The sequence below is a fragment of the Anabrus simplex genome, chromosome 12 (assembly GCF_040414725.1).
Source record: "Anabrus simplex isolate iqAnaSimp1 chromosome 12, ASM4041472v1, whole genome shotgun sequence".
Taxonomy (NCBI): Eukaryota; Metazoa; Arthropoda; class Insecta; order Orthoptera; family Tettigoniidae; genus Anabrus; species Anabrus simplex.
The window spans coordinates 59330774-59350917 of record NC_090276.1 but is presented as its reverse complement, the minus strand read 5'-3'; the positions used below and the strand labels follow the sequence as shown (position 1 = coordinate 59350917).

The 20144-nt window shown below is 37.3% G+C and overlaps 1 protein-coding gene across 1 annotated transcript in view; it reads left to right on the top strand.

Annotated features, from left to right (window-relative positions):
• Rheb (Ras homolog enriched in brain) overlaps positions 1 to 20144 on the top strand; it is a 328978-nt gene that overhangs the window by 21582 nt on the left and 287252 nt on the right. The window contains exon 5 of the mRNA XM_068229889.1: positions 7539 to 10556. Coding sequence (XP_068085990.1) covers positions 7539 to 7631 — 93 coding nt within the window. The 3' untranslated portion in view covers positions 7632 to 10556. The remainder of the gene's footprint in view (positions 1 to 7538; positions 10557 to 20144) is intronic.

The window sequence follows — 20144 nt, the reverse complement described above, 5'->3', positions numbered from 1 at the left end:
CTTCTGAATTGCGAATTGGCGGTTAATTCGAAATCACGTAATTCGAAGTCCAATTTTTGAGTCCCAACGACTTCGAATTAACGAGGTTTTACTGTATTTCTGTCTCGGTCATGTCCACAGTAACAAGGAAATGTACTTTTTAATTTTCCATCATTTCTGTCTGTCTGTACACGCATCACGAGAAAATGGCTGAAGAGAATTTAATGAAAATGAGTATGCAAAGTTGGGTAATAGGTCGCTATATTTTAGGCCATGAATAATTGTATTCACTTTGAATGAAATGGTAGTTTAGGGAAAGGCCTAAAATTTAATTCTCAAATATTTATGTTATTAGTGGTCGTGTATTAATGAAAAGCGGTAGACTAGGTCGCAGAATAAGTCGCTACAATCTAGGCTATAAATAGTTGTACAGTAAAACCTCGTTAATTCGAAGTCGTTGGGACTCAAAAATTGGACTTCGAATTACGTGATTTCGAATTAACCGCCAATTCGCAATTCAGAAGTACCAACCCTTGCCGCGTTACAAAATATTCTAAGGCCCGTTACTGCATGCAGTTAACCATGATTCACAGTTTATACCTTTCAAATGCCATGAAAAAAGAACTATTTCCAAAATGTATCCAAGAAGGTGCATTTACAGTATTCAAATAATGCACTCGGATATCTGATTGCTAAACATAACCTCACGCAACGAAAGAAAGGAAAAAAAGCACGATTCGAAGACGAGGAGAAATCTATGCTGTCTCCCATGTGCAAGTGCTTTATTAATTGGATTACTATACTGTATGCATTTTAGATGCCTTGTATTTACACAGAAAGTAACCGATGCCCTTAAAATCGAACTTTTCTATGACACTATCCTTGTACGATTTCCCGCCATGGCAGTTTTCTCGTACTTCAGAAATGTAAACACTTGCCGCGTCACAAAGTATTGTAAGATCCATTAATCCATGCAATCACCTCGATTCACAGTTTAAACCTTCCAAATGCCGTGAAAAAAATTATTTCCGAAATGTATCCAACAAGGTGCATTTACAATGTTCAAATAATACACTTGGATAAATCACTGACAAACATAACCTCACGCAACGAAAGAAAAAAATCGCACAATTCAAAGACGAGGATAAATTATGCCAGTTCCCCTGTGCAAATGCATTATTTTTTGGATTTCTGTACTGTTTGCATTTTTATTATAGATGCTTTGTACTGGCATGGAAAGTGCCCGACGCTCTTAAAACATTGTGGCTTATCGAACTTTCCTATGACGAGGGGATAAAGTATCTCGCTTCCATGTGCATTGCAACGCACTACTATGACCCCCATACCTCACACTTGTACGATTTCCCGGCTGGCAATTTCTTCTTTAAAACCAAAAGACCGTTTGGGCTCGCATTAAAATAAAGCAATGCAGTTTCACCAGCAATGACAATATTGTTCGGTGCCTACGAATTTATTATATGAGCCACGTTTTTTCGTCAACTGTCGGTATCGCCAGTGTTCGCGGATTCTTTTTTCCCGCACACTGCCTGTTGCGTGATATTACGGCGTTCCGTAAAAGGTTGAATTCCGATTTCATTCAACTTAGCAATCATGAAGCGCACCGAAGAGAGTGTAAGTGCAGAAAGCTACCCCTCCACGTTCCGGAAAGCGCGTTCTATTATGACGCAGAGCGGATAAATTTCGAGTTGAAATTACTCTGTAACATACTATTGTTTTAAAATGTAAATGGAGTTTCGAATTAAAAGTCTGAATTTCGGTAATGGGGCCGACATTGTATTTCGAATTAAACAATTGAAATAACATGCAAAACTGTATCTCATGTTCCCGGGAATGAGAGTTTCTTCGAATTAGGCGGGATTTTGAATTAACCGATTTCGAATTATCGAGGTTCTACTGTATTCACGTTGAGAAAAATGTTAGTTTAGGGGAAGGCCTAAAATTTAATTGTCAAATATATATTATTATTATTAATCGATACGGCCACCTGTGGGCCATTATTATTATTATTATTATTATTATTATTATTATTATTATTATTATTATTATTATTATTATTATTATTATTATTAATCGATACGGCCACCTGTGGGCCACGTTTACACAATCTTCCTTCTGTCACGCAGACTGATACCCTTCTCTTTACACTCTCGCCAAAGATTCTTGAGTCTTTGACTTCTTCTTGCTCGTTCTTCCACCGAGATGTTCCGTGGCTTCGCATGTTGCTCTTCAGACGCATCCCTCAATCCCGCAACCTTCTTTCTAAATGATGTCCTTTCTTTTATATCCTCCTCCTTGATACCTATTTCTGCCAAGTCATTGTGCACGTGTGTAAGCCATCCCGGTTGTTTTTTCCACCTTTCCTGCAGAAGTAGTATCCTGTTGGTCAATCTCTCAGGGTTCATTCTTTTGATATGTCCATAAAACGTCAGTCTCCTTTTTCTCATCACAGTCGTGATTCTTTCTACTGTCTTGTAGAGCTCCAAATTCGATCTTAACCGGAATGTGTTTGGGTCACTCGTCGACTTTCTAGGGCCTAAGATTTTTCGCAAGAATCTTCTTTCTCTTTTTTCAAGGACTGGGTCAGCCATCCTCGTCAAGGTTTCTGCTCCATAAAGGCACTCTGTTCTAACCACTGTGCAGTAATGTTTTAACTTGGCCTGAATTGAGAGAGACTTGGACTTATAGGTGTCATGACATAGTGTGAATGCCAGCTCCATCCTTCTCACCCTCTCCTTTAATCCCTCCTTTTCATCTCCATTGGGGGTGAGTATTTCTCCCAGGTATTTAAATTTTTGCACACGCTGGATATCCCCATACAATGTAACAAGTCTGTCCGTGTCGCCTTTTTTTATAGAATCCATGAATGCTGTTTTCTCGAAAGAGATTCTTAACCCTGTTTTGACTGCAACATTTTGTAGTTCTTCGACTTGTTTCTTGGCTGTTTGACGGTTGTCTGTAATAAGAACGACATCGTCTGCGAAGGCAAGGCAATCCAACATCATCGCATTTTTTCCACAACCTATCTTTACCCCATTCTTCATTCCATTTTCAGTCATTCTCAGCCTCCATTCCCTAATAACTTTTTCTAAAATGCAATTAAAGAGTAGTGGAGAAAGGCTGTCTCCTTGCCTCAAACCCGTTTTTATCTCAAATGGATTTGAGAGTTCGCCCATAAATTTGACTTGAGAAAAAGTGTTTGTAAGAGATTGCCGAATTATGGCCAGAGATTTCTCATCCACTCCAAACTCCTGCAGAACGTTCATGAGCACTCCACGATCTATGGAATCATATGCCTTTTTGAAATCAACGAAGGTTATGATTGTCCTCTTCTGATTTCTCATAGATCTTATTTTTATAAGTGATTTTAGAATATAAATCTGCTCAGCACATGAACGCCCTTTCCTGAACCCTGCCTGGTATTCACCAATTTGTTTATCTAGATGTGTTTCAAGCCTCCGCTGCAATGCTTTGGATAGAATTTTGTATGCTATAGGAAGAAGAGAGATATCTCTGTAGTTGTTGACGTTAGTTTGGTCCCCTTCTTTTGTGTAAAGGATGAATGAGTGCATTTTTCCAATCACTTGGTATTTCTTCTTTTTCCCAAATTAGTGGTTGTATCTTAATGAAAATCTGTGTGCGAAGTCAGCGAATAAGTCGCTATAATCTAGGCTATAAACTATTGTATTCACAATGAGTGAAATTGTAGTTTAGGGGAAGGCCTAAAATTTAATTCTCAAATATTTATGTTAGTGGGTGTATCGATAAATACTACATAACTAAAGTTATAGACTATTAAATTTCCGATCATTTATGTCTTATACATTTTTAGCGTACCGGTTATGGTCACATAGATATTAATGAATTTCGATTTTTGTTACTAAGTCTATATCGGCGCCGAGTCACGAGAAAATGGGTGAACGGAATTTAATGAAAATCGGTATGTAAAGCCGGAGAATAAGGAACTACAGTCTACACTATAAATAATTTTATAAGACGCCCTAATATCACAGAGTCGAAAGAAAACTAAATGTGAAGGCCTACAGTATAGAAAGCTCATAAAATTGATCAACAATAATGTTACATTGACCATTGTTTTTTGTGAGGTGTTTTGTGCCTTCTGTTGCCATTCATCTCCGATAGATAAGATTACTTCTGCGTACGGAGTTTTTTTTTTTAATTTGCTCTACATCGCACTGACACAGATAGGTCTTATGGCGATGATGGGATAGGAGAGGGCTAGGAGTTTGAAGCAAGCAGCCTTGGCCTTAAGGTACATCCCCAGCATTTGTCTGGTGTGAAAATGGGAAACCACAGACTACCATCTTCAGGGCTGCCAACAGTGGGGTTCGAATCCACTATCTCCCAGATGCAAGCTCACAGTTGTGCGCCCCTAACCACACGGCCAACTCGCCCGGTCGTACCGAGTGTAACAGCCTTCCTGAATATTGGTGGGAAATAGCTGGGGAGTTCGATGACTTTCTTCTTTAGCATGCCATTACTCTGATTAATAAATGTTCTGATACTACTGGTACGTAATACACTGGTTCATCATAATATTCCAGCTATTGTATCCCTACTCCGAGGCACTGATTGGAATGACCAGTGTACATATTTCACGGAATAATGGCAGAGGACTGTTCACGGCTGTCTGCGGCCTGGTCATTCCAGCTCTGGAACATTGGACTGTTGGATCGGCACCGTAGTACTGTTCGTAAAAGTGAAAAAAAATGACTTGAGTCAGGAAAACCACAAAGTCGATCTTTCTGAGAATCCAGTAGCAAACATCAGCTAGTTTTTTTTTTTTTTAATGACCAACATTTGAAATTCCATATGATCCGAAGATCTATTGGTTGCAGTCCACTCGTACAGTTTGCAGAAAGAAATTGTGTAATCACTTTTCCCAGAATGATGCACTGCACACCTACCCACAAATGAAAGAATCATCTTGCCTTTCCCACCACTGTTTTCCAATCAGTACTTCTCAACTAATCTTTAAACAGCATTGCACGATCCAGGATTTCTCACTGTTTTTATATTTTATTGGAAACATTCTAACATTTGTAAAACACTACAGCACTGCAAATTTACCCTTATTTAAAGCAGGCCATTTCTCGTCCCCGTCACTGTACGAGCATGGCAGCTGTGTTACATATTCCTTACTGCACTCTACCCCCATGGTATTTTTCCCTGTAAATGTCATTGTTTGAGCATTAAATTGAAAATGTCTCATCCTGTTGACATTAAATATGTCTTTAGTACCATACAGCAATTTTAAGTTCCTTCAATAGACCTTTCCACCCATGTACACCGTACAGTCAATATCAATAATCATACCAGCTCTTAATTTTATGTAGCTAGCCTAGCAAGACAGGAAATTCTTCATTGTCAGACCTAGTTACAATTCACAGTTTTCTCACAGACGATAGTGCAAGAGGATGGGAATATTTTCATGTCAATCCTGCTGGAAAAACTGCAGTAAACTGCATTTCAAAAAGTTGTAGTTTCCACTTCAGTCCATGTACTTTGCTGCTGAAGACTGTAAACGCATGCACACTCATTTTTTTGTTGTCCTTTTACTTCATCACTTCAGCAGGCTTTTTATTTCTAGGTCATTGCTCGGACAAACTATGAACTCACTTTGTGGCTCTTAGAGGGCAGACTCTGCCAAATTTTGCTGCTCTACATTTTCATTTTCTGATTGAACATCGAATAAAATTAAATGTGTTAAGTGATTTTGTATGTCTGGGAGTTCCTTCCAAGTGCTAAGTTGTAACATGACAGTGCTAGGTTTTATTGCTCATTTCTGTGCTGTTTAGAAATTATGTAATTCTGAGGAAAAGCTATTAAGTTTCTGTACCAGAGTAAGTTCATTGTCACCGAGCTCAATAGCTGCAGTCGCTTAAGTGCGGTCAGTATCCAGTATTCGGGAGATAGTAGGTTCGAACCCCACTGTCGGCAGCCCTGAAAATGGTTTTCCGTGGTTTCCCATTTTCACACCAGGCAAATGCTGGGGGCTGTACCTTAAATAAGGCCACGGCCGCTTCCTTCCCACTCCTAGCCCTTTGCTGTCCCATCGTCGCCGTAAGACCTATCTGTGTCGGTGCGATGTGAAACAACTAGCAAAAAAAGAAGTTCATTGTCAAAGGTTTCACTCAAATAACTATTACTATGATCAAAACAACGAAAAACATGATGAAAATCATGTTTCCTAATCATTGTCGTTGGCTTCAAAATTCACCGATGACCTAGATGTTAGGCCCCTTTAAACAATAAGCATCATCAAGCAAAATTCCTTTTATTGTCAACAACTCTAGCATCAGTAGTCTCATTGTTGCTGTCACTCTTTTCGCGCGTGATAAACTCACTATCACTGAATAACTCGGTCAGACTCAGTAGTAGAAATAAGATCATAAGTTGCATGATCTTACTGGTTTATCCAGTTTATTTCTCACAAAACTTGTACCACTTGTGATATGCCGTCTTGACAGGATGTTACTACTCATTATGATGTACACAACTCTCGATTTACTGTAATCGGATCAACTGCGTTGCGGCTTAACTGCGATATCACTGTGCTATTTTTTACTTTTCGCATGTTAACCGCGATTTTACTTATCCGGGAAGTCTTAAACCTACATTTTCTCGGTTATTCGAGAGTTGAGTGTATTCGTTTCTATCTCTAAGCAAAAGACTGCGGAAAAGAATAAAATGTTTCCTCAAACTTTCGATAGATGACCACAGCAGTCGGAGGTGATGCAGGAAAGATACAGAAAGTTGCAATAGCATTGGCTGTTGGTAACTGCCAATTTGCGGAACATAGCACTGTGAACATGATTGCACGAAAGTGAAAGATGAGGTAAGCAGATTACAAACATCAGAAATGAACATGAGATGTGGCAAGTTAGTCAGGGCCTGAGGGGGGGAAAAAGAATGTAAAGAGAAATGTATAAACATGCAACGTATAAAATAAGTTTTATTGTATGAGCATTTCCCACTGACTATGAATAGTTGAAATTATTAAAGAATACTGCTTGAAGACTCAGAAAGTTAAAGAACATAAAGAAAGTTAAAAGTAAATACAGGTTCTTATTACCAAGGACTGATGTTAAATAGTATTTACCAACACAGCTAGTGTGTTGATAAATACATATTACTCTTGGAATGAATTCTTTGTATCCATTTGTTTAACCAATGTGATATCCTGATGTGTAATATACAAACTCCTCTCCAGATGCTTTTTGATGGAGAAAACATGTGAGCATATGCTGGATTCAACAACTGTTATTCAGGTTATTGTCTAGATATGATCTCTGTTTAAAAAGTTGATTTTTTTTAAGATAGTAACATTTTGACCTCTTGGCCCAGACTGTACTTTGATATCTAATTTTTATACATTTTTTAATTCATGAAATTAGTATTTTATGTTTGCATTGAAGTGTTTCCTAAACTTGCTTTTCTTATATTACTTTTTCTATGTTTGTGAAAGTGCAAAAGTGTTGTACTAAATTCACTTCAAATTTATTGTTCTTGCTTTCTAGTCCGTAGCAGACATTTTCCATACAGCATTGGTGGAAATAGAGAAAGCCAATGGGAATATACCTCCAGACAAGTCAAGTTGTGTCGTCTCGTGAAAAGTTTGCACTTTGATCCAGATCGTGCATATATGCTGTTTATCGACTTTTAACTATCCCTTTTCTCTCTGTTTTGGGATTTTAAAATCTTAAGTGAATACTATTTATTAGTTATAAACCAGAGGTAGCGTTCAGTTGTGCACTTTTTTGAGGACTATTTCTATATACTTATGCAAAGAGCTAATTTTATCTATAATATTTTATGATAAAGTGTACAAAGTGAAGTTTAGGAGCTTATTTAGGTATGTATAGGCCACAATGCTGTTGTGTGTGTTGGTATGTGTGTGGTAATATTTTTGTTATAACTAGAATTTGAAAAAGTGCATAACTGATTCCTTTTATTTGATGGGTAGAGCTGTGAATAAAGTTTATACCTAACGAATAGTATTCTTTTAAGACTCGGGAAAATATTGATGTAACATGATAAAGGAAGGAGTTATCTTAAAGATACGGATATTTTGGTCAGTGAGATGTATCTGTTTACTAAAACTGAAATATATTCAGGTCTTCAGAGGAATAATTTCTCATTTACACCTTGTTTTGTTTTGTTTTCTTATTTTGTTTATTACAGGAAAATTATGCTTTAGTTGTATCTACATGTATGCTGCTTTAAAATAATGTTAATTGGCTGTTGGAAAATAATATCAAGGTGGTGGTTGCCTAGGAAATTTTTATCATGATGTCTATAGCAAAAATATCAGAAAGTCTTTACAGTGTGTAAAAAGAAATGTAAGTTTGTAACTAGTATATTAGGTATCATTAATCCATCATGAGTATCGGTATAGAACAGCGATTCCCAAACTGGGGGTGTTGAGAGATTCACAAGGAGTCGCAAATAATTTACTGAGAAGAAAACAGAACAAGTAACCTCATAAGTACAGAAATTAAAAACAAATTGTTATTTTATAAAAATCTGTAAATTAATGTATAGTATTGTAATAATTAATACATTTTTTTGCATGTTTATTTAAATTTCTCAGACCTACACTTTGGATATGAAGCTTGATATTGACACTTTGTTGACATATACCGTATTTACCCACATCCCTCATTTCAGGGACCAAAATCAGGCCAGTTCCAGAAATAGGAAAAAAAAAAAAAAAATCCTGTTAAAATTTATAACTGAATTAAGAAATAATGGCTGTTAAGTTTTGCATGATATTCTACAGTTAAGAGCACTGGAGGTTGCAAAGAAAAGTTATATAGGAACAACCTTTCCTTTAGGAGGAGAACATCTCATTGCTAATGATTGCTGAAGGACCTTCCAAAGAGTGGTAGAGTTCCATTGGTATTTTAGATTCAAAATTAAATTCGCATAATTTTCCCCCCATTGTTTGAGATGTCCAAAACAAAAATTATGTGAGTAAATACAGTAATTACTTTATATATTTCACTTTATATACTTGTTTCAACCACACATCCTTGTTAAAATTACTACACTATTATGAATTTTCAAATCTTCTCATTTATTCTAAAATGTGTTTCTGAGAAAATAAATAATTTTTAATAATGAAAGGCATAAGGCATGGAATTTGCAGAGCTTCCAAAGGCAGAAGCCAGCTGGAAAAGTTTGGGAACCGCTGGTATAGAATAATCAGCACTGTAAATTTTAGAATATTTCATGGAATTCCTATACAAGGAATCCCAAACCCATATAATATCTATGTAGGTTATTAAGCTTAAACACACATTTCAGAAATAATAGGTCTATTTTTAAAATGTTATTTTTAGCCACTTGTCCACAGCATACATTGTTTAAATACAGGAAAGGCCCTGTCTAAACTAGTCATTTCTGTTAATTTTAGTGTGTATTTTTTCATGTCTTCTCAAATATTTTGATCACACTTCACAGCCAAAGGAGGTACTTCATTCATAGTTGCAGACTACCTGGGATGCAGTTGAAAGATAATTGAACATTTTGAAGGGTTGGAAGGTTAAGAGTTTAAGCAAATAATAAGCAGCACACTGATCATAAAAATGAAGAAATCCAACTGGTATTTCATCAGAAAGATTACAGAATTTGGCTCATCTGCAAGACAGTTTAAAAAGTAAACAATTTGGAGATAGTGTCATTTGTACATGTAAGACTGGACACTTGTTAGTATTTACCTCATTAATTCAGGGAACTGACAAAAAATTCCTCCTAAGTTAATGCAGGAAGTAGATTACAAAAGAACAAGATTGATAAATGAAATATGCTTTGGAACATTAGAATAAAATCACCAATTCAGTATTATACTCGTGAAGTGTTTTTCTGTGCCTCAGGCCTATGGGTGGGTATGTCACTGGAGATCTGTTTTGCTATGAATATTTCTGATGAATTCATCTTTGTTAACAATGATCACTTTTTGTTCAATTTTTCTCTCTAGAGGTCCCTACGGGATGATAGTGAAGTTCCAGATGTGGTAGTAGTAACATTGTATTTCTTGCTGGCGTTCTAAGCAGAGATTTAGAACTTATTGGAAATAGCCAGGTTGATGATAGTTTTTCGTAACTAGGAATTTGCCATATGTGTAGCAATTGTAAAAGAACTATGCTTGTAAGTTTCTCCACAGCACAAATTAGGTCTTTTTTTTAAATGTTAATTTCTTTCCTCTCTATATTAACTCCAAGAAAGTATTAGTTCAAGCAAATGTATCCGTGCTTCGTTACGGTGTTCTACATTGTATACGGATGAGCTAGCTGGAAAATTTATAATGTCCAATAACGGACCATTTATATTGGTATTATAAATTTGCTCATTCAGGACAAATATTTCAGATTCCCTATGGGAATCAACATCTATATCATCTGATGGCCAAGCAGGCATCAATTTTTAGTGATGAGACAAAGTCTCTTAGTGCATTGGCACTGCCGGTGGCTCCAGTTAGCCTACGCAGTGGCCTCCACGGTATGCACTAGCCAGCGTATTGGTGGGTGTGCTAGGTACCCTAGCACACGAGGCAACCAAGAACGAGCTAGCTGGAAAATTTATAATGTCCAAAACGGACCATTTATATTGGTATTATTGTATACGGATATCGAAGTAAATTACTGTACATGCAGTGAATAAGATTTTTTAAAACTGCATGTCTCTTAGCGTTATCCGAGAAACAGGTCCCCATATGTTGTTTCCAATGTAAAGTGTGAGTTGTGAAGTTGTGATGATAACAGCGGGTTCCATTGCTTACTGCACAGCCACAATCAATTTGGGGAGTTTTCGATACAATGGCAGGCCCACTTTCCTACTTCAAGACAATTACAGTTGAGGAGCTTTTATTATAAAGGCGTTCCCTGCTGCCAGTCAGAATTGAGTTGTGCTGTTATCATAATGACAGGCCCATTTTCCTACTTCCAGCCAGCTTACTGCCAGTCACATTTTAGATGAGTACTTTCTTGTTTTTATAATGGTGGGCATCTTTGAATAAAATTGAATAAAATTGCATGCTCCCTTGCCTCCTGCGAGTCAAATCGAGAAGGGAATCATTCATTACAATGGTAGGCCCTCCTTACTAATGTCACAAACACAGGAGTTGGAGAAGGACCCTATTCCTACTGCCACTCAAAGTCGATGTGGGGAGTACTGATTACAATAGCAGGCACACCCTTTCTCGATCGCTACAAATTGACATCCATGAATATATATATATATAGATTGACGTACTAAAGTATGCGCGTGTTTACAATATTGCAGACCTTCAGTTACAGATTAACTCTGCTAAACTGTACGTCATATCACCATTTGTACGGTAAGACGCCATATTTAGTGGTCTGAATGGCTGGTCCTATGATATTTTCTTGTATCTCATATATTCATGGGTCAGATTGAGTTAGAAACGTTGAACAGGGTGAAATTTGGGTGAGATTGTTTTACAGTGCATTACTTTTCAGATAATTATGTGACGACTACAAAAATATATAAATATAAGAGATAGAGATATGACAAAAAGTCAGAGGACCAAAGTTGTAGATCACTCCAAATTGAATGGAGATTGCCCCAACCGTTTTGTGATAGTACTTACTGTTTAGTCACAAAATACCTTGAACGAAGGTCTGCACTGTCCTTAAAATTGCCTCCATATTTCGATATTGTTTGGGGATAAGAAGTGAAAAATTTAAAGACCTTGGAAGCTTTCCGTCGGTTACAGGCTGAAACGTATAATTTTGCCAAATTTCAATTTTCTAGCTCATCTGGCAGATTGTGCCACAGTTTTGATTTTGGAGGAGGTGGGGTTAAAATTAGGACTTCAAGAAACTAAAGCTGTTTATACAGATGATGGGAATTATTTATTAAAATATGATAGTGGTGGACTGTTATCAGAGACAAAATACAACCATCATACCCAAGTTGGGAAAAGAAAAATACATAGGAATGCTTGCTCCTTTCTATTTTAAACTTCCAGCTTATCTGTACTGGCTTTACAGTATTAGGAACAGCAGCTTTCATTAATTATTCTTCTTTCGTTTTGCCGACTATGGACCACGTTACTTCATTTATTTCTAGGGTTCTCTTTCATTCTTTCACTCTGCAATCTTCTCCTTTCTTCTATCCATGGCATTTGGGTACAGGATCTAACTTTTTCTTGAAACCTTTTCATGGCCCTGATCCTTGACTTGTAAACTTACCTGTTGCTGATTTCCATTCCTTGTATTCCCATTTCCTCCAGGTCCCTCTTCACCTCCTGGTACCAGCACAGTTTAGTTTTCCTGATCTCAAAAAATCTTATTATCTGACTGGCCAGTCTTCCAGGGTTCATTCTGGGGATCTGTCTAAAGAAAATGGTTTTCCTCTTCTGGATGGTATCCGAGATATTTTCCATCTTGAGATATATAATTTTTGGTTTCCTTTCTTTCTGCATGATCGATCCTCTGTTCTTTGGGGTCCCAGTATCTTTCGCAGAATCTTTCTCTTCATTCGTTCCAACTTGATCAGTCCTGTTTTTATCAGATTCAAACTTTCAGCTGCATATCATCAATATCAAAGGAAAGGAGTTTTTTTAATTTTTTAAAAATATGAAAGCAGGACACTACTGCTGATATCATATATTCAGTACTTAGATTTGTCTCTTACTAAAATGCAGAATGTTTCCAGCCTGCTCATTGGCAACCCCCCCCCCCCCCCCCCAATGTAACTTATTTTTCTGCAGCATCTTTATTCTTGGTGGAGGAAATGAGGAAACTTAGCACCATCTGTTTTAACTGCTAGCATTCAAAAATTGCATGTGTGACCCCACTTGGACAGATATTTCTGGATTGTTGGTAACTAATCTATTTTTCTTCACTTCCTGCAGAACTTAAATCTCACCCCTCAAACCATTCTTTTGTTAAACGCATTGTATTTTATACCTACCAGTGTAACCTGCAGCATCATGTAAAGTATGCACCTCTTCTTTAATTTTTGAAGTTTAACAATTTGAGCACGTTTTCTATTCATAAATTTTGCAAAAATTAAAAATAACAAATACTGTTGTCCATATTACCGTATTTACTCTTGTATTAGATCCCCGCTGGCTTTTCGAGATGAAGAAAATGAAAAAAATAAATCTCGCCTATAAGACCCCCCAACGTAATTCGTCAGAGAATGATGACAATTCCGCTTCAAAGCGAGTACAAGTCTTATTGCAGCTGTGATGACATTGCATAAATTTGTGAATAGTTTCGTCCATACAACCTACGCAATGAAAAACGCGTCAAATCCATGCGGTACATCTGTGTTTCGTAGTTAAGAAATGTCCGTCTCAGTAGTGTAGGTCTACTGCAGCTCTGATGACGTCGCACAAATAGATGAATCGGCCTAGCTTCGTGTCCAACCCGCGCATTGCGAGCATGAATCAGTCATGCTATATGTCTGTGTTTTGTAGTTGGTAATGTCCGCCAGCGTAATGGTTAGTTAGCGCAATTATCGGTGGTCTGACTTTGATTCCCGGTACCGTACTGCCAGAGAATGGCAGGAAGGTTGATATGCGGTAAAAGCAGTACATGTAACTCCCCTCCACTGGGGTGTGTCTAAAAAGAGCTGTACCACCTCGGGATAAGGAAACGAGTTTACTTTAGTTGAGAAATATTCGTGGTTGTTGCTATTTATACAGCAGGCGAGGTCATTAACAAAGTGGTCGTTTAATATCTCATAACTCGGGCCAATATAGGTATATATTTGGAGAGAAGTAAGTTTAAAACGTGGTAAAAGCTATCCAATTAAAACGATTGTTTTACTCACCAACATACCTAACAACTAATAATTTTATGTCCCCACGTACTTTAAATGATTTTCGGAGACGCCAAACAAAACATGCTAGGGTATACATTAATTAAAAAAAGAGACAACGAACGTACAAAATTAAACATTATGTAATAAAACGCATTACCGCCACACCTGTAGACATCCATAAATGCAGTATGTTTTTCTGTTATTCATTTTTATTTTTTCCGTCAAGCTTTTGGCACTATCAGGGCGATAATATATCTAACCTAAACAATGTGGTCTGTCTCATCTCCTGGACAGCTGTTTATGCAAATCCTGATGTGATACATGTAGAGAACAAGCATGAAATATATTTAGAAATAAGGGTCTGTGTTTCAACAGCCGCAGTTATCAAAAGAATGTTTCCAGTTACTATGTATTACATTCGGAAGTACAACTCGTAACATACGCTAGTTATCAGCTGATGGTTTGGCATGCCTTCTACAACACAGCTTTATTCGGAAGGAGTGGCTTCTGCTACATATCCACCAACTGGGATTATCAGATACCATCTTGGGAAAAGATTTACACTGTTTAGACTCTATAGTCGGGAACTAAATTATTTTTTAAAAGGTTCAGATTGCAGTGCATGGCTCAAAGAGAATGAAGCATGGCTGACGCGACTGACGAGAGATAGCAGTGAAGATGACGTCACTTAGAATGCCGACACGCTGGTAGCAAGGAAGGGAAGTTGGCAGCACAAGGCAATAATTCATTTGAAAGCATTGATCAGGTTTACTGTGTGGTAGGCCTACTGCTGAACTGACAGAGACAAATGACTGGCCATTAAGTTCTTTTGCATCAATATTTAATTATATAACACGATACCCATATCCCTTTCTTCTATGGAATTGAGTATGAAGTGAGACTTATCTTCGTAGAGAGTTTTTTACGGCCGTATGCCCTTCTTGACATCAACCTCACCAGACGAATTAATGAGATGTAACGAATGACGTGATATGAGTAACTAAAACAGCCTTCTATATGTACCGTAGGCCTAAAAGTCGTGTTCACCATTTTTTGTCTTTTGACATTTAGAAATACTGCCTTTCGTCGAAAATAGCCAGTATAACTTAAATACATTCTAAGTTTCTTAAATAATAGTATAGAATATTTACACGTACAATTTATAGTTCTTTATAACCTAGAAGTCATGTGTTCGCTGCACAAAAGTTGCATATTGTACCCCCTTTTATTATTTTTGGCTGTAAAAGTGGGGAAAAAGGGGGTCTAATACGCGAGTAAATACGGTATGCATATCTATTGCAAGATCCACATGTTGATTCATCTGCAGCAGCTTGAGAAGAACAAAAAGTTCTATAAAAAGAAGACCTATTAAATAAACAGCAATACTCTGTTATTATAAAATCTATATTGTTCTATTTTTTAAACAATTTTCTTATTAGCATTACTCAAATACATCATATTTTGCCCTATTTCCCAGTTTTCAATTTTTTCTGTAATTTGTTTATTTTTACCCTCTGTGTATATTTAGTTTTAAATATTAACTGGAAAAAAACATTGTGCAAGTAAATACTTTAACCTTTAAAGATGTGTACATGCAATGATCGGAGGTGAAGTAAAATTTCTTTTTTTTTTTTTATGGTACGTCCTGTTGAGGCATATCATATGAAATACTGCTGAACATGTACTTTTTAAAATAGAATATTTTATGGTAGGGTTCTATAATTAAGTAGAACAAGGATGTAGTTGAGTTAAAAACTATAATCTTTTTCAGTTATATATTAGATTTTAGTTAGTTTTTAAAAATGAAAGTGCAAATCAAAACTTACAATTAAATAATAAAACTAACTCTGCAATAATATTTATTTGATAACTTTTCATTTTTGTTGTCATAATTGTAATAACCATTGTGAGATATATTTCTGGTTTTGAATGTGGGGCTGCTGTATATTATCCAACTTTTAGTTCTGTTAAGTAACATTTAAGTCTGTTTTCCAATAAGATACATGTTTAGTTGTTCTTGTGCAATAGTTAGTAAGGATCATAAAAATGTAAGAAAGAATGTTATCGATAAGGTTACTGTACTGTAAATGAATTAAATAAAATGTTGGAACTGGTACTATTTTTCTTGTTTTACCATAATGCAAGGCCATACCCAGAATTTCTTTCAGAGGTGGATAGTGCGTGGGACTTCCAAAAATGATAGGAGCAAATAAAACAGAATGCTGGTAACTTTTGAAAAACCTTCTAGCATCCTGAGAAACATAAATATACTGCTCACAAAAAAAAAAAATCAAACATTTGGTTGGTCGTAATACTATGTGTGCCTTTATTGTGCAGATGTAGATTATACAGAACCAAAACATATTAATTTATTTGTACAGAAATCAAAAATGAACAAAAAATACACACGTTTACGATTGATTGTGCGAAACAGAAACAGTGTTCCGAAACCAAAAGTCACTGCACTTGAATGCAACTGAAAACGAACTGAAACTTAACAGTTAACACTTTTCAGTACTCTGTGTTCCCATCTCTGGCTCGTAGTACAGCAGCACACCAGCTTGGCATGCTTCTGATAAGTCTCTGGATTGCATCCTGGGGGATGGCTACCCATTTTCAAATAATGCAGCTGTCAGCTCCTCGAGTGTACGGGGTTGCCTGTGGGTGATTCTGGAAACACCTACCAAGTTGATTCCACAGATACTCGATACAATTGAGGTTGGGGCTACATGCGGGCCAGTCCATTACTTGAATTCCACCAGTTGCAAGGAAGTCCCTGGTGGCCCTAGCAGAATCTTATTCTTCTCCTTTTCTCACACCATGGTGAGTTTGCAGGTGTGGACTTGGCCCTGTTTTACAGTTGGATACCCTTCTTAATGATAACCTATGTGGAGGGATGTTGTTTGTTTATATCAATGGAGGTGTGAAGGGACAGGCACAAATAGTCATAGGATTTATAAGATCTGATTAAAATTCCAAACCCAGCACCCTCTGAACTGAAAGTCTCAGTGCCAACAGTCATCAGCTAATATTCATATCTGAGCATTCATATTTTTCCTACGATTCTTCATATACTTCAATTCAGGGATGCAGTAGCCTTTGATGGCTAAGGAGACAGACAACCACTGAGCCAAAAAGCTCAACTTTGCTCCACATAGGTTCTCATTAAGAAGGGTATCCAACTAGCAGATATGGATTCACCCACATTTATTAAAAAGCAAAATTTAAAAAATAACATATTTATTAACAAACTTCCTTTTTACATAAATTGCATGATTTACTTTTTTTAATGGTATATTGTTATTTTCAGTATTTACGAAGTTTCCTCTTTGTCTGCGTAGGCGGAAATAGAGCGATTGGGTTTCGGTGCTGAAACAGAGAGTTTCGCCGAGTGACATTGTTGACCCTTACTGGCGGCTTAACAAAGACGAGCCCCCTTCGCTCCTCCTCTACCTTTGTCGTTTTTAACACGCTGCCAAAGATTAAGGTATATTGTAAGCAAAATGGGCGGTTTCGGTGCATAAACAAAAGAAAATACAGTAAATTTGTTTCAGTATGAGAATTTCTTTCGTGGGAACAGCGGAGAATAAAATGTCCACGATGCCGGTATGTGGTGTTTACTGTTGAACAGTAGTTTTGTCATTCAGTTTCTTTTGATTTGCCCTTTAGAACAGAAAAGGGAAAAGTTATATGAGAAGTGGACGCTAATCCACACAAAACAAAAACTGAAATCGCTTCAGACTTAGGCATTGCTTATACCACGCTGTGTACAAACTTCCTGTTTACAGTAAAAGAAACGCTATTTTGGATGAGTTTTTAAAACTGGGTTCAAAATCAGCAAAGCGCAGCCGTCAGCAAGAAGGATGGTACGTAGATTTGGAGAAAGCACTTTTCACATGCTTCCAGCAAAATCGGGCTGCAGCTCTACCAATTAGTGCAGACATGCTGAAGGCAAAGGCGGTAGATTTAGCTAAAATGATAAGTATCACTGCTGCTTTCAAGGCTTCATCGGGGTGGTTGCAAGGATTTAAATATCATCATAGAATTACAGGGAGAACAATTTGCGGTGACTCAAAATCTGCAGAAGACGTCACGTTACAAGACTGGAAAGAGGAGGTTCTGCCGGGTATCGCAAACGATTATCAGCCTCCTACAATCTCCTTCCTAACAAGACATTAGCTGAAAAAGGTGACTCATGCCACAGAGGGAAGAAAAGTAAAGTTCGTGTAACAGTACTTCTCGCCACCAATGCAGGTAGATCTGACAAACTTCCTCCACTTGTGATAAGAAAATCGAAGAATCCGAGGTGTTTTAAGGGTGCAAAAACAAAACCTAAGGAAGTTGAATCCAATGGAACAGTGGTTGAAAAAACGGGACATTAAAATGAAAAAGAAACAGAAGAAGATCCTTCATCTTATGGATCGATGTGCAGTACATCCACCTCAAATCGTTCAGGAGAATGTCCGAATGGAATTTTTCCCTCCTAACTGTACCAATGTTCTACAACCGCTTGATTTAAGCATCATTGCAAATTTCGAAGTGCATTATAGAAAAATGCCGGTTCAACATTTAATAACACTGAGTGATGCAGGAAATGAACCTCTCTCCATTAATTTGCTACAAGCCATGAGCCATGAACTTTATTTCAGCTGCCTGGAAGCAGGTGTCATCCTCCAAAATCAGCAACTGTTCCTGCAAAACTGGTGTCTTACGAGAAGAGGCTGCCTCTAATTATGATTATGGGGACAAAGTTTTGTCTGGTAATGAGCTAACGCTACCGGTGGGTGTATAAAAAATAGAATTCGATACTTTGGTGCATTTCGATGACAATCTGGCTGTATGTGGAGAACTACCGGATGAAGAGATTATTGCTGATGTATGCCAACAATGCGGCGGTGATGGACCAGCTACAAGCGATAGTGACATTGGAGATGGAGATAACGACTTGAATCTTGACACCTGAACTGAGTGAAGTGTTAAGTGCAATCGAAGTGTGTAGGCGTTACATCAGTGCAAAAAGTTGTAGTGAAAATGCTTTGAATGCATTACCAAGTTTGCTAAAGGAGGTTTATATTCTTAATGCAAGAAAAGTGAAACAAGCCAAACTATCTAATTTCTTTAAGGCCGGGCCAAGTTCAAAATAATATTTTCTGTCTTTATTTATTATTTGCAAGGATTTATACATGTAGGTCTATTTCATTGGTTCTTCAGTAAATATGTGATGTATTGCGTAAGTGTGATTTCTAAGTAATTCTGAGTTACAAGTAGTTTTTTCTCTTCCCCTTGATATACGTATAAGTCAGGTTCAACTGTATTTCCTTATAGAGCGTCTGGATAAGCTACGTTAAGTTTTCTTCCATTTGGAGCTAAGAGTTTTAGTGTGTTTGCCTTTTAAACTCTTTGAGCAACCCGCATAGAGTTGATTGTGGTAGTGGCATGATTTCCGAAGATCGAGTCTTACAACTTTAAGCGATTATCTTTGTGCCTTGTTGATGGACATACCGAAACTCAAATGAATAGGGAACTGCAGATGTCTAAATTAAAACGATATATCCAAAGGGATGATGTGAATCCGATGAATGAATACTACTTTGGTTACAGCATGTCCAGTCATGATGGTGGCTTTAATAATATTCAGCATCAGTTTCTTCACTGAGAGTCATGTTCCATTGCCGAGAGGGGAAGAATTTATATTCCTTAGATAGATAATCATCTGCTCCGAGATGTTCGAAGGTGCTCCAGGTGACTCCAAGTTGTTCAAAAGCTCTGTCGTTAAGTTGACACTCTTATCTGTAATTCATGCTGTGTTAATAGACTTGAAAATATGTAGAACACTGGGCAATTCTTGTAAAAGTTGCTTGATGACGCTGACAGCTTCATTTCTTGGAGCAAGAATTGCTCTTTGACACTGCCATGCACGGGTATGTTGCTTAGTGACAGTGAATCTATACATTGTATCCTGGTGACAGGGATTGTCACATCTAGCACACGTTTTTTACCACCATAAACGCAAAAATTAAAAATCCAGCTTCGGTGAGCATTTGAACCCCCTTCCATCCACCTACTTTATGTTAAAAATTTCAGAGTAATGGTGATTATTGTTTTAAGAGGAAGTACAACTAGGCAGTCGAGAGCTGGACCCCATAGTCAGAGAACGTGAGTGATACAAGTGGACCACGTAACAATAAAAATCAGACGGTTCAACTTCAATAAAGCTTATGTACAGTGGCGGTCAAAATAATAGACCCACCTCTATTGACGAGATTAGGAACTAGGATATCTATTAGTTCGCAAAATCTCCACGAGTGCCGTGTAAACAGTCCCTT